The sequence below is a fragment of the Aquila chrysaetos genome, chromosome 1, assembly GCF_900496995.4.
Source record: "Aquila chrysaetos chrysaetos chromosome 1, bAquChr1.4, whole genome shotgun sequence".
NCBI classification, from domain to species: domain Eukaryota; kingdom Metazoa; phylum Chordata; class Aves; order Accipitriformes; family Accipitridae; genus Aquila; species Aquila chrysaetos.
In genome coordinates this window covers 59,586,237-59,602,292 of record NC_044004.1, presented here as the reverse complement: position 1 = coordinate 59,602,292, position 16,056 = coordinate 59,586,237, and the positions used below count along the sequence as shown (strand labels likewise).

The 16,056-nt window shown below is 40.7% G+C and overlaps 1 protein-coding gene across 1 annotated transcript in view; it reads right to left on the bottom strand.

Moving 5' to 3' along the window:
* LOC115346517 (glutamyl aminopeptidase) overlaps positions 1 to 15,480 on the bottom strand; it is a 37,242-nt gene extending 21,762 nt beyond the window's left edge. Inside the window, exons 1-5 of the mRNA XM_030026618.1 lie at positions 14,628 to 15,480; positions 9,605 to 9,746; positions 6,874 to 7,005; positions 2,599 to 2,719; positions 291 to 445 (exon numbers count right to left, since the gene is read on the bottom strand). Of these exons, the coding sequence (XP_029882478.1) occupies positions 291 to 445; positions 2,599 to 2,719; positions 6,874 to 7,005; positions 9,605 to 9,746; positions 14,628 to 15,241 (1,164 nt within the window). The 5' untranslated portion in view covers positions 15,242 to 15,480. The remainder of the gene's footprint in view (positions 1 to 290; positions 446 to 2,598; positions 2,720 to 6,873; positions 7,006 to 9,604; positions 9,747 to 14,627) is intronic.
* Between the last annotated feature and the right edge of the window lie 576 nt (positions 15,481 to 16,056).

Genomic DNA, 16,056 nt, shown 5'->3' with positions numbered 1-16,056 from the left:
AGAGACATCTGCACATGCAAATTAGTTCCTTTAAGACATTTCAGACAGATCTTCATAAGCTGGCTCACAGTCTGGACCCAAGCATCTAGCTTCCTGAGAAAAATTCAAAGGCAGTAGTTATGGTACTTTAAAGCTCTAATGGGGAATTGGTTTAGCACGGTATTTTGCAATCAAATTGTGAGCACATGGAGAAGATCCTGAGACGGAGTAAATGACAGTATTTTCAAGATTAAAATGTTGTGACTACACATTTGAAGCACTGTAAAAATTAATCATTTCCTAAAACATACCTGATGAACGAGCTCATGGGCTATCACAGCAGCTACTCTCTGTTTGTTGGAAGTGGCTGACTCATTGGGATCATACAGTAGGTTTGTTTCTCTGTATGTGATCAGCCCCCAGTTCTCCATAGCACCTGTCCCGAAATCTGGAATAGCTATTTTGTCTACATTGAAAGAAAGAGAATATAATTACCACTGTATCCATTAAGCCACTTAGCTTGTCCTCATTCTGTGTATTCACAGCCTGTTTTCTTGCCATTTGTGGTTGTGGACCACAATTGCTGTGGACTGCAGTCTATAACCTGTCTTTAAGAAGCAGGGAACTGGCCTGCAGCAGCTGATAGCAAGCACGCTGGCTCTGCTGAGATTAATAGAGCTAGGATCACTTGCACTAGCTGAGGATCTGTCCTGCGAGGTGATGCTATGCCACCTCCTGGGAGCGTGCATATCACACATTACTTAATTTTGGCTCCAGAAATTAATAGTATTGTCTGGGGATGTGCTGTAGGCAGTAAACCTCCTGAAACTATCTGTAGCATAATGAGGCATGTCATTGTTTGTCATACTGTTGTATTAAAAATATTTATTGACATGTTAACTGAAGTAAATCCTCCAAGCAGTGAACAACATCTGCTTCTAGTCCTGGCAATTTGTGGGGGTCACTCATTTATGGTCAGTAATCAATAAAGGTTTAAATGAGAATTGTGGACTCAATTGGACTGGCATTTTCCTCTGCAAATAATGACCACAGCGGTTCTATGTGGGTTAGTGAAAAAGTACAGATGGATTTAAAACTGAGTAGAACAAACAACCTTCACTCCACCCTAACAGAAGATAGGAATTACTTAGTTTAATTTAAACAACTTGATTACAGAATCAAAGCTGATAGTCTGGCAAGGCCTTCACTGACAGTCAAAAGGAGGATCACAAGGAGAATGGCAATGCCAGAAGCTGTAAATCAATGTGAAATACAATATTTAAATAAAACATTATGCAGAGACGTATTTGATTCATCAGGTTTGATCTAGACGACTTCTAATACTGAAGAAACAACATAGTAAGTCAAGATTTGTGATCCAACAAATCGACATTCTGAGAAAAACAGTGTAAAATCTACAAAAGCATCTATCCTCTGATACTGCTGACCTGGCATTACCAGTCCACCCTGTAGCGCAGACAGGCCCCTATCCATACACCAACATGGCAAAGTCATCAGGCTTTTATGGAAATTAAAGTTTGAATATGAAGCATAGCTGAGATATAGTCCTAGTTATTACTGGGGACCAGTGTGCAAAAGAACAACATATTGTACCGGTTTCCCTAATTCAGTTGTCATTGAATGCGAACAGATATTTACAGTAAACTCAGATGATGTTTTGAAAGGAGGAGATAAAAATCTGTAATATAGGTTAGCCTAATAGGTACATGTATGAATAGCCAATAAAAGGTCTGCATAGCATTGTTAATTGTCTTCAAAGTTTTGGTTTTTTTTTTTTCCCCATTACATTGCCTTAACTTGTTTGTAGTTAATATTTTTCCATCCTTTTAAGTTCATGAACCTAACTGAATTACCTCTTTGGAGGTCATAGGAGTGGGCATTTCCAAAACTCTGTTTACATTCCCAACTTTGTTAGTTCAAACTGCACAAATCAGATCCAGAGTCCAGATAGCCCAAGTTAAAGGATGCCCAACTGCATTACTTTTTCTTTGCTTGTTTTGTAACCATGGGTAAAATTTGATAGTGTGCCCACTCTTGTTTAGCTCTGGGTCTTTATTTAGCCCAGCAGTAGAAACTACAAATTATATGCTGGACCACATTCATCTTTCTAAGAAGTGGATGCACACCCACTTTGCACTAAGGTTAATAAATAGTATGACATACTCTTTGGCAGTTTACATCTTCACTTATCTCACTGCTGACTTTTGTCCAGAAGTTCCCATGGAAGTGGTACATATTTTTCTCAAACTTCTTCTGGCTCTATTTTAGCTCATGATGTTCCTTTGCTGATGACACGAATGCTTCCCCTGATTTTCCACAGGACACTTTAAAATAACCATGCCAGGACCAGTGCTTCAGTTCAGCAAGCTGAACTGTGACAACTAGTAACTAAACTGTTACTGAGACCAACCCTGCCATCATGACATTTAAGAACATCTTGAACTACATGGGTACAGTTTTAAAACATCCTGACATCATATCAGCAGTTAGCAACCAAATGCTTTCATGCTGTTTTCCACCAAAGCACAGAGATCTGTAGGAGAAACATGACCATGACAGTGAATTAACAAAATGAAAAATAAAAGTATTAATAATCACCTAGTTTTGGAAGAGAATAGCTCAAATTAAAGTACTCTTCAAAGAAGTCGAATACAATTTTTGTTACATTTGCTGCATATTCTGCTGTATGTATTTGCAGTGGCTGGGCGTAAACTCTCAGCTGTAAAATACAGAGAGACAATTAGAGCAGTCTTCAGTTAAAATAAATTAGAAGGTGGCAAGCACTGAAAAGTCGTTTAACATACACAGCTGTAACACTGCAGGTTTTCTCTAAGAGACTGGCCTGAACACTGAATTCTGTTCCCTGACACATTTATTCAATAAAGTTTTTCAAATGTTGTACATAAAAGAAACCAGGTCAACATAACCTGTGCATGCTTTCCACAGTATGCCTAAATTGTAAAACTGGCAATAGCCATGTCCAGAAGCTCACAGTGACCAAACTTGGAGCAGGGCCTGGGTGCATACCAGTCTCTCCTTCCCCAAGGCCTGGTTTTCTCAAGAAGGAAGCGTGGACAAGCACAATCAAAGGGAACCCACTTGTTCTGAGCAGTTCATTGATCTGGACTGATCCCATCAGACCAATCTTTAGGAGCACGTCTGTCCTGAAATGTGTCTGAAGCCCATAACACCTTTTCTTCAATTTCTTGCTACCTACTATCATAATAATTTCCTCTTGTCCTTGTATGTTTGAAGATCTCAGACCCTTTGAAGATAGTGTGTTTGCCAGATCTGTAACTATTCCAGGACATGCTGGCCCATGGAGGTCCAAATGGCTGTTTGCCCAGGACTTCAGGCCATACAGCCACCCAGTCACAGCTATGGTGCCTGCTGGGGTGTTGCGCCTCTGGAAATCCCAGACAAAAATCAGCTCTCTCTTCCCACCAGGTAGGTCCAGGAAAACTGGCATGTTTGGTAGCCCTGTGTGTGATGAGTGACCATTTCTCTGCTCCTCTGGCATATCTGTGCATGCTTTTTTTCCTGGACACAATTAATGGTGTGTTGAGTGCTGATCTTTCCATTCCTGAGGCTTGGTGCCTGGGACTGCTTTGGCTATTACTGTCAAGCAGTAGGAAACCTCAAGCCCTGGACGACTAGAGTCTTTATGGCACCCATAACCACGATGAGGAGGCCTACAGCTTGAAAAAGCTTTTTGGGATGTTATCTCCACATCATGAAGACAAAGTTTGACTTCAGAATTTTTGGAGTCTTTTGGGGGTCTTTCCCTTAATCTCTTTGTCCAAAAGCTCATACAGATCTTTGCCCTAGAGCAGAGCCATAGCACTGGAGTGTCCACTGGCAGGAGCTGTAGGCTGTTCTCTTCACTGTCGCCCAACATCTCCAGTGTGGAAAGTAAGAGATCTTTATATGGAGTGAAGTTTCTGACTTTAGGAAAACCGATCCATCTCATTTTGCAGGCTCTGCGTCTCTTATGAATGGGCCACATTCTTCTGGCTGAGTTGGTGTGGCTTGTTTACTCCTCAATGCTGTCTTACAGCCAGGAGTTTAGGGTCCAAACTGAGCAATGAAGCTGGCCTACTCTAGTAGCCCTCTTGGAGCCTGACAACACATTGATTTCAATACCATAAAATTACACTTCCTCCAACAAGAGGGGAGGATGGGAAAGTGGTCAGAAATAAAGCTGGAATGAAAAAACAAAACCAAAAAAAGCTTATGAAATTCAATCAGGAATCCATTCCAGCCAGGGGATTTCCCTCAGGATCAGTTTGCAATTACTATCTGCAATTTCCACTTCAGTAAGCTCTTTACCCAATTTAGCAGTCTTCGGTCCCCTAGCTGATCCATATTAATGGTTTCCAAAACCTTCAGCATGCACTAGAACTGACTTTGGGTTTCATTTGTATAATCTCCTCTGTGATTTTCCAAACCAGGCATTTGGTACCTGACAGGTAATCAGCTCAGGAGCATCGTTTCCAGCTGTAGGCACATTTCCCACCATTGATTCCATTAATGTCTTTGTTAGGGCAGCAGCTTGCAGAGCGAACAACAGAGTTTTTAAATAATTTACTGTGTCATGTGAGCTGTACACTGTTGCTGTTTATGAAAGCAATATATGGATCACATGTATACTTTGTGTTGGATGAGGGATTTATTGCTAGCAATTTATACAGCAAACTATGGAATGTTCTTTTCAGCAGTCAGTGAATCTAAATACCTCATTGCTCAGCTGGGCTTCAAAGTTTTTGGAAATGAACTGTTTGGTTAGGAGAAGGGCTTTCTAAATATCTGACTGAAAACTCTAAAGATAGCCTGGTTTTCCTGGGGAAAATGTAATTTTTAGTGATGGAGTTTATGTGGCTCCCTTAATTAAAAACAATCTTACACATATACTTTACATACATATCCATGCTAAGAGAAAGGAAACAGTTATGATTTTAACTTCACTTAAAAACCAAGTTTTCTAGTGCAGGCAAGTCCTCAGACATTGTTTAGTGAATAGCATTAATAAAATATGTAGTAACCAAGGCCTGAATTAGAAGATGTTTCTTCAGGCAACCTCTGTACTGACATGAATACCCCTGCTTCTACACATACACACACTTTAATTACCATGTTTCAGTGAACACTCCTATTTAGAAAAACTACAACCAGTCAGGAACATTGTGGGCTTTACTGTTTTGCTTGCAGAAAAACCCCAAATATTGACCTCAGAGCCATATTCTGGAGCATGGCATGGATAAGCAGAGAATGTTAACTTTTGCATCTAGAAAATAAAGAGTTTTACATATGTCTTCAGCACTTTTTTTTCCTACCGCACAATGTTCTACAAAAGCTGCACAAATTCTGATTCTTAAAATAACTAAACTCTAGAGAATATCTATCGAGGCCAAATAACCAAAGTCCTGTCCCTGGTAGTGAATGGAACAGCTGCGCTGAAGAGCATCTGGTTAACAAAATTGTGTGGCTGGCTGGCTTAAAACATTCTCCTGTTTTGCAAATTACTTAGCCAAACAATAGGGATCTAAGAATATTGCATCACTATCTCAAACCAGGCTCCAATTGCTTGGGTAAGTGTAATTTAGCCTTAGTTATCTGTCAAGAAATAATATATGCATACAGCATGATGCTAGAGAGGGTGTAGAGGAGGGATGCCTCAGCACAGCACTGTGCCAGGAAGTCTTTGCTAAGAACTGGATCAGCACTTTGGATATTTACACGAGGCAGATTTTCACATCAGTGGACAGCCTTAAGTAGGGAAGGATTTGCTGAGCTTTTTCGGATAGAGAAACTCAGGAAGAGCTTACTTGCTAGGGGAACAGTGGTCTGGCTGGGGCTTTGCTCTAGATTCCCTGTCCATTGGTGTCACTGCCTCCAGAAGAGGAGAAAAGGGCTGCCAGCTCGGCTGAACCTCAAGACCATGTGTTACACCCCTAAGAGGAAAGGAAGGGGAAGCAGCAAGAGCATACAGCCCTGGAATCACCCTCTGTCTCGGATGAAATAAATAATTAACAGTGGGTTGAGCATCCCAGACTAGGTTTAGGCTAAATGAGGAGCATATGTTGAGGGGCAAATTGTATTTAAGCTTTCAGGTTGTGATTCAACATAATGTCTTGTGATGTCTTTATGCCTGATCAGCTGCACCTTCAGGAGATTTGAATCTAAGTGAGAACTGGATTGGACTGCCTGTTGCATCTAAATAAAGGAGCTATTTTAATTTTATGGATTCAGATTCAAACATATGTACTTCGTTAGGGCATCTACCAAATATTCAGCTGTTTAGGCAGGCACTATCACTTCTATACTTATTTGTAAAGAACTTACACTGGGCAGTTGCCTTTAGCCACTGTTGTAAAATAAATAATATTAGGGACAGTACATAATGGCACATAGCATTGTAGTCCTATGTCTCCACGACTGTAAATAGGAAGACATCAAGTGCATAGATTCACACCTTTTAACCCACAGAAAACTGTAAAGTAGTTGTATCCATGGCCTGTGAATCTCTTGTACCCCTGGATTTGTACATTCCCTCAGACTCTGGGCTTCAACTCAGGGATGAGGTTGGAGAAATAGTCCTCCTTCCTCACCCATGTGCCTGTACGGGGGGTACTGACTGGGATCTCACCAAGATGGGAGGCAGGGAAGGACTGCAAAACACTGTATATAGTCAAGGTCAGAGGGACCACTGTGAACACCCAATCTGATAAAATAAGCTGCATAAAATAGGCTATAGGAAAGGGAAAAGTATGTTCCTGTTTGTATTATAAAAAGAGATGTTTCTTTTTTTTTTTTTAAATGCAAATCACAGTACATCTGTCATCTGAACCATGTTCAGGCTGCAACAGAACTTACAGGTTTTCCACTAGCAGATGTTCTCTCTGTCCACCGGAACTGGTGCACTGCAAAGCATACCAAGTAAGTGCTCATGGGAACTGACTTCTCAAAAGTTGTCTGAGTCCAGCCACTGCCCAGCTGTACAGTTTTCTGCAGAAATGGAAAAATAATTAATTTGATTTTTGGAATTGCAAACATATGCAGAAGAGGGTACAATATTTCTATGAAGGCTGCAACTACATAGGAATGATAAATCACCTCTTCTGGCAACCCATTGCCAATGGCATGAGAACAGACAACACGTTTTTTCTGCAATACACAAAATGGGACTTTGGTTTTCTGCACTAAATAAATTTACCTGGTTCCAATTTTAATCAAGGATTTGAAATCATTCACATGCACAGGAATTTTGCCAACAGGAGTTTTCCAGTGTATGCTAGTGTGTTTTGTTCTTGAAATAGTTGCACTAAATAACATCACTTTGGACAGATCAGAGAAAAGACTGGATTCTCTCCTCTCTTAAGTACATGTGTCATGTAGGAGCCAGAGATTGCTGGGATGCTACTTAGAATAAAGACCAGTCTAATGAACCTGTCCTGAACTCATTCAGATACAAATTAGCACTGCTAATTGGTGGATTGTTTAATCCTACATAAGGTTTAGTACTGCCTATAGTTTTTATTTTGTAAATCAGTTAAAAAACATTCCTGATTTTCCCAAATGTCCTTAACTCTCAGCTGAACTATATGACCAAACCTGCAACCTGTTGTATGTGATTCATCCTCTAAATACTTATTTCTGCTATTCATTATCTGCTATTGCCTGTCTGATAATTATTTTGTGCTTCTGACTGGATGACTAACTTAAATAGGACAAAAGCAAACAGCATATAAAAGACATTAACCTTCTTCTAGAGATATAATACTTCATGAGATTTGTTTGTTATAAATACAATATAAACAAAGCACAGATAATGAATCTTACGGGTAATATGATTCCATGAGCAAAAAAAACCCTTTCAAGGATATTCACAAACCCTTTTTCATAGAGATAATTGCAATCTACTTTTCCATTATTTGAGTCATTTTAACTTTATTTTGATATCTTTTTCTTTCAACAAAGTCAGGACTTCAGTGGAAAAAAAGTTTAAAAAAATTCACTCCAGTGAAAAATGCAAATGAAATGTACAGGTTTCTGATTTTGCTATGTAGATTATAAAACTCCACACCACCAAAACTACTACAGGACATGTAAATGTAACACACAACGTGCTTTGCATTTACAAACTATTACATTTCCATCTGTTGAAAAGATTTCCCAAAGATCTTTCACTACTAAGAACAGAGCTACTGACCTTGTGAGTGCACCAGATGAAAAAGTGCCCTGCTATCAACCATTAGTCAAACCTTAGTATGAACCCAGTATAACCTACATTTCCCTGCCTGTACTTGGATTTTAGCAAATTAATTAACAACCAGTAGCTAGCTCTTTGAAAGCTTATTTTTGTCTGTTCATATTAGAGGCAAGGTCCACATGTAAAGGTGTAAAGTAATTCCCAAACCCACTAAATCTTGGTAACATCTAGTCTCATCCCTTCATCTTTCTTGCCAGTACCCTTGCTTATTTGAGGTCTGTGAAGAAAGGCACAGCAAACACTCTTCTTTCACGTGTTTTTCATCAAACTGCCTGGTGCTCTTTTAGGTATCATAGAAGTATTTTTAATAACAATAGGTTAGAGCTTTAAATTTGCAAAGGGTCTGGGAGGCAGCTGTATTGGATTGGTAATAGTTCTCTCAGCTGCACTGCTAGGGGATAGTTAAGGTTTGGGGGACTCTTTAAATAAAACAGTACACAGTAAAGCAGACCTTTGTTTTCTGGGAGGGGGAGTGATTGGGAAGAGGCAAATGTCAACAGCCTGGAGGCTGGAAGCTCTTTTTTTCTTTTTTATCTTTTTTTTAAACTTGGCACTTTATCTCCCACTTCAGAACATATTCATTAGAAATTATACATTGGACTACATATTCAGTTAAACTATTCATTAGAAACTCTCTCAGCTGAAAGCCATTCAATCTTCTTCCAGAGGGCCCAGAGGTAGATAATTGATGCCATTGAATTTTGTACAAAACTTGGAATTTGACCCACCAGATCCAGAAATAGATTATTTGGGAAATTACGCTCATGGTGAACTGACAAGTGTCCACACCCATGAGCTGACAGATGGGATTTCAGATCCTGTATTATTAAAAATAATAATCCTAGGCTTTCTTGCTAGCAGGATCCTTTGCCATTAGATTGTGATCAGCAGACCCTTGCTTTGGACTATTATGTAGTTTCAGTGATTATTTTAGACTTCCCATCTGTCTAAGCATGTCTGGGAAGCAGCTGTCTTCCAGAGAATTTCTTCTCAGAGTCCACCTGGTTTGACTGAAGAACCTGCATATACCTATTTATAGTTAGTAGGGGATGCTCATCTAGAATATCTGAATAGGGGACCAGCTACCTAAAGACAGAAGAGATGTTTCATTTCTGCTTTGGATTTAGTTCTATATTGCCATGTTTTGTGCTGGTGGACCACTGGGAGTCCTAACCAGCCAACCAGTCCTGTTTTATGGAATACTTATTAACCATTAGCTTTACAGTGTCTGTGTGGTAGAGTCTGTGAATGCACAGGGAACTTGTGATCTATGCTACCTTTCCAGTGGCTTTACAGAGCCATTCCACTTAGCCAGCAGAGTTGGGAAGTACATACCTGTACCGGCATGTTTGAAAGTGCTTGGTACGCATCTTGATGTACAATAGATATGTTGTAAGTCGCCTTTTTGTTGGGCTCGTCAAAGCAAGGAAATGATTTCCGTGCATCTGTTGGCTCATGATCAGTAGCTGCAATGCTCCTTAAACAAACAACACATTGGCAAGCCTTCATTATATGCCTTTTAAACCTTATCTGCAATTTCTAAGCATAATTTTTTAGCAGTTTCACAAACTAAAGTCAACTACAAATATTTATGTGTACTTGTCCATTTACAAAAGTAGGTGACATCAGAAATGCACAAGCTGACATCATACAGGTATTTGTAACACATATACCTCAAAGTTTGCCATCAGCATCCTCTAGGTTTCAGAGCAAAAGCTAAAGCAAATTGCTTATCATCAAACATTTTTAGGAGCCAGCCAATATGATAGGAATGACCCCTTATGGATGGCAAAAATTTTGCTCACCTTCCTGATGAGCTTTCCCATTGATTTATGTGCCTAAAATAAACTACTGATGATATCATCTGAAAGGAAATTAAGATCCTGATGTGGGGACGCTTACTTAAGTCACTCCATGTGTTGTTTACCCACTAAAGCATATCTTGGGATTGGAGTCTTCAACATCTCCTGAGAAGGCACCTCAAAATTGCGTAAGTGCCCGTAAAATCTCATCCTGCTTGTGTGTTTCTTTTTCTGCAGTTACTATGTACAGTTTTCTGCTGGTGCTGTTATGCTCTCCTGACTCCATTAATGAAACTGGTGGAGAAAGCATGGGAAGTTCAGGTGAATATCCTCGTACATAACTGATGCTATGGTAGCTGTGTTGGAGGGTTTAGAAAGTCATCTGAGTTATGCAAAAACAGCTGGAGGAGCTAGACAATAGGGGTCACGTAAAAAAATAAGGTGAAGGTTGTGAACGTTCATATCGTGCTTGCTTCTGCTCCAACTATATTAAGCTAGTTTTTCTTTCCAAAAAGTAATTAAAAGTGTACATCATAAATTACAGATCTGCAGCAATCCTACAAGCTCACTTGACAACCAATTTTTCAATGTTTCTCTTGCCCTTGGCATTTCCCTGTGACGGTTAAATACTAAACTGATCATTAGGAACTTGTAGCAGCAAGGGTCATTTACAAGCCTGATGGAGGTAATATGTCTGGGTTCTTACCATTCATGTTCATTGGAATAGTAACTCAAAAGTTCATGGGTAGACAGCATAATGAACACTCACCTTAACATAACTTCAGGCTCAACAGAGTTCCTTTTCTTTGGTAAATTGTTTGATGTCACTCTCTACTTTTTGTAGGATTTGAAAGCTATTTCACAATTAAGTTAACTTCAAGTCCCCAGGGCAATGCTTCACAGCTATTGCTTAAAAAATTGGCTATATATTTTGACACATTTTTATCTTGTTCCTACAGACTGATAACACTGTGATATTTCTGTTGTTTTATAAGGTGATAATCCATCTATCCTCATATATTTGTGGATGCATACAGACATCAGCAGTGCAAAACCTTAGCACTACCATTCCTATGGGGTAGATGATGAGAGCTCCAGGCTATGGCATGCATAGAAGTGGCACTAGAAACATGAAATGTAATTTCCTTTCAAACTGTATAATGTAGTTTTTTAGATAAGATTTTCTTCACTGCGTGGTGGCTTCTGCCCTTCTCTTTGCTGTTGATGTCCAGATCTTTAAATATGAACTAGAGGTGACAATTGTAAATATCATCGAAGTGAAGATCTGGCTGGAGCTGCATCCAGCTGTTGTTCCCAAAATAAAACAGCACTGCATTTAGAACCATGATGAATTTCCCGCCCTCCCTTTTATTTTTTTCCCAAAGCACAGGGGGTTAGTGGAAAAAACCCTCCCCTTGAGCTAATTAAAGCATTTTTCTCCTGGTCTTTCCCTAAATTCAGATTCATTGCTTCTTCTGAGAAAATTTTCTCCTTGAGGAAGAAATCCAGCAGTGCTACTTCTGTACACTAAAGAATATTTTGCCTTTCCCAAATCAGTAAAATCCTAAATGCCAGTCTCCCTGTTAGAGATGTGCCCAGCCAAGTATCTTTTATAAGCCTCTTGTTCTCCTCTTACAGAGGACAGAGAGAATTCCTATAAAAGGGAAGCTATACCTTGTCACTAACAGTAATGCAAAATCAAAAACAGCTGCTGTGACATGTTTGTATCATCTGTAATATTAAGGAGAAAATAAAAATGGGTTTTAGCACACTCCTTGAGAGGCACTAATGAGTTAAAAGAACCCATTACAGCACGCAAGGACTCTTGTTGTGCTCCTTTCCCTAATACCTGAAAATAACACAGTTGTAACATATTTATGCTCACTGCATCATGCAAAGTAGGGAAGGACTGCTATTCCCCTTTCATAAATGGGGAAATGAAATGCACAGCCAGAGGAATAGCTTTACCAAAGTACCTCAGTGCTTACAGCTGGATTCAGGCACCCACAGGAGGATCTAGGCAGGTCTATGTATAAAATCTGCATTCTCAAAGTTCCTGCTTTCCTGCTCCCCACCCTCACATGCACGTCAATTTAAATAGTTGTGCTCCCAAAGTATCTCAAGATCCGCTTCTGGGCATGTCCAAAAGCACCTTTGTCCTGATGGGGACTGTTTGATCTGTCTGAACAGGATTTCCAAATGAGGCGTTCTTCTCCCTAAGCCTCCCATGGATCCCAGACTTGCAGGCATGTTCAGCACGTGTCTACCTGTTTTCTACAAAATGTAGTGGGAGATTTCAATCTAAGCAACAGCAGAGCCTGGATATGTGCCCTGTTTGTAAACAAAAGGCGTTATAGCAATGCTTTGGCAAACCTTTGCCTTCACAGATAGACAGCTGGGGAGAAGCTCAGCCCTGGGAGCTGACTTTCCAGTGTTACTAATTTTCTCAAAAGGTCCCACTGCTTCTAACACTGCCCAGAAGGGATGGGGGAGTAGGTTAATTACATGTTGGCTCTCATTTTCACCTCAGCCCCCTTCTTCTGCTATTAATTGACTTGCTTGACTTTTGCTATTTTCTGATCCGATTTGTATTTACTTACAACATGACAAAAAAAGGAAGTATTTGGGTTGAAATTTTCCAAGGGTGATGTCTGCCTCAGGCAAAGGTGAAATAAAAAAGCTAATTCCGGTCAGCATTGTTTTTGAGTAGAAAGCCAGGGCAAAATGCAGTTTTAATAAGTAATAAAACCCTTCCCTTGCCATCCTTCCTCACCCCATCCTATTATCTACCCTCATGCCACATAGCAGCAACTTGGCTGGCGGTTGCAGCACCACTTGGCTGGTGGTGGTTTTCATGTCAAAGCTGTACTTATCACTATCATGTACATCGCCTCTTCCACCCCCACAAACAATCTGCCCAAACCTAACCACATGAAAAGCATTTCAGAAATCACCATTCACTCATTCTTATTAGAGCCCTTCTTAAGCCTAACAAACAAGTTCACACACTCAAGTTCTTCTCTGTATTGAGTGTTTTCAGACTGCTGGCTGGGACCATCCTTGCAACTATACCTTCCAGCATCCAAATCAAGAAGTAAGAACCTTCTTAAAGTGAGCTCACATTTTATGCTTTCTTTAGCTTATGAAGTTCTCCTTCCTTCCTGATGTCAGATGCTTGGTCCTTGTCTTCCTACACTGTCTAGATCTGAGGGATGGGCACTCACCTTTCCTGGTCTGTGACTCAGGAGACCTGCATTCTGGTCCTGCTGTTCTGGTGTTGCGACAGATCTGTAATTTAATATCTAGGTAGCCTTCACCAATAAAAAGGAAGTAACACACCTCAACTTAGAAAGATGTTAAGAGGTTACACTTTAAAACTGCTGTGGGGATGTCAGATGCTCAAAGTGTCAAACCAAAGCACCTTCCAAGTCAGAGCAATACTGAGATGGTAGATGGAGGAAAACAAGAGGGAAAGAGCTGGCTAGGGTTAAAGCTGTTCTCTACATGGCTTCTTCCCAGATCAGGTAACTATGTTTAAGTATGAAAAATCAATGCTTGCTTTTTCCTCTGCCTCTTGGATTTGCTGCTGCTGGTGCCTGTCACTGCTGCTACTCCTGGCATTGCCTGTCAGCAGCTGAATGGAGCTGATACGACTCTCACTCATGACACTATTGTCCCAGGAGGGCAAACAAGTGCCATGAAAACATACTAGTGTTTGTCTCCATGCTCCTGCTACAGGGCCTTGGAAAAGTCTAGCCAAGTTTATCTTCTAGCTGTAAAGGCTGGAATGAGTCACTTCAGAAATGTAAATATTGGAAAACAGATGAGTGTCCTCTCCATAGGTTAACTGCAAAGAAATGCTTCTGAGCAGTGGGCAATGGCTTTTTCAAACTTCCACCTTGAAGTAGTGCAAACCTGGGAAGTGGAATGGGTTAATTGAACTGGCAGAGGCTTTGTAATCTTTCAATAACTAGTGATACATTAAAAAGGAAGAGCTGTAGCACAAAAAAACCAAGTCAAAGATAACTTCATTGTTTGGACTTCCTACCCATAATTTAAACCAGCTGCAGGAGGGACAGGGAAGTGCTGGTTTGGATATTCCTCAGGCTTACAACATCAAGGAGGCATCATGTCAGGAAAACTATCATAAGAGCATTTTACACCGAAACTGTTACCTTGGGGAGTGACAGGAGAGAGTGGTGAGAGCTGTATGCTATTTATTGTACTACAGAGATAAAAACAGGCCTCGATCCCTCCAGCTCTCTGAGGGAGCCATTCATAAAGCTCAAAGATAACCTGGGATCAGTAGAGTTTGAAAAAGTTTTTCAGAATAATAATAACAAACCCCTCATGTCTCCTGCCCATATTCACTTGTCAACAGCCAAAGGGTTTTGAATACAGCATCTTCCTTAGGGGAATGAGAAAATTAAAGAACAGCCCAGAATGTCAGCAAGTTGGTGAGAGACAAGACTGAGAACCTGAAACAGAAATAAAGCAGGCCTGAGCAAGTAGAAATAGAGAAGAAGGTTTAATAAATAAAAGAAAAACTGCTTTACTTGATCTGTCCGTTCTCAGTGTAGGTGGTCCTATAAAACCCAACCAGGGAACCGTTCAGCCAGCCTTGAAACTTCAGAGTGAGTATATAGGGATCATTTTCATCAGTGACAGAGAGCTCTGCTTCTGCCTTCATCACTATGTACTCTTGTGGCTTGTAACCAAAGCAGTCGTTCAGAGCAATCTGCTGTCCTGAGGATTTCCGGAGTGTAGGCATTTCTGTAATCTTGGTCTCTCGCAGGTGGAGCCACAGGTAGCTGGTAGATTTTTCCAAAGCAATAGAAATACTGACTGTCCCAGTGTAAATGTCTGTCTCCATTTCAGGCTTCATTTCCAGATCATAGTGCACAGGCTTGACATAAGTGGGTAGCCTAAAATGTCTCCAGTCTCCAGTCTCATCATTTTTAGGAGGACAGGGACCCAGATCCACTGGTGGAGGAGGGTTTGTTGGCTGATCTGTTCCCCCTGAAGGTTGCTGAGATTTAGGTCTGCTCAATCCCACGCCAAGCCCCACTGCAAGACCTACAATGACCACGACACCACAGATGACAGCCACGTGCTTTGTCTTCATGCAGTACCTCTTGGACTTCTCATCCTCAAAATCCATGCCCTCCATCTCTGCTCCCGGGTCTGTTCTCAGAGCAAAACATTAACTGTAAAAAAGCTTGTTAGTCACTTCAGCACTTGCATTCAGTAAACTCAGCAGACGGTTTGTATTTTAATTGTGTAGCTATAGCTGTTCTCTGCCCGTCTCCCCCACCTCGCTTTCCACGAGACACTCAATTAATTAAAGACAACATGCATTTGGAGGAAATGTGAATGATCAAAAGGAGTGCAGCTGGGCTGGGAGACGGAGGGAACTGACACAGAAGAACATTGTTCCTGCCGTGCTCCCCTTATAAGCAGCGCAACCCCACCCCCAGCCCCTCCTGCTCTAGCCTGAGTTAAATATAAAACAGTGCTATGTTAATCAGCAGTTAGGAGATGATCAGATGCCAAAGCCCTGTCAGCAGTGGTCAGAAAGAGTTTGCAGATAGAGATGTAACTGCTCCAAACCCTCAACCTTTGCCACTACCTCTTCCTTTTCTTCCCCTGCTGTGTCTTGTTTGGGTTTTTGAGGTTTGGGGTTTTTTCACTTTTTCCTCTTACTAGCAAAGGTTTCCTTGAACTTCCACCCTATAGTTTGTGAAATGACATCTCCAAAGTCTCAAAAATCCAGCAAAAATCATACACATCTTTCAAGGCCTTTTCAACTGTTTCCCCTCTTTTCCAGGCTCATTTACCTTTGCTGAGTAATTTGAGGCAGTCACGGGCAGAAGAATGCACAATGGAGCAATAAATTTTGATGACTGACTTCGAACTTTAAACCATGTCCAATTCCTCTCCCCCCTCATAAGGCCAGTTTTCCAGGAGATTGCTCATAACCATGCA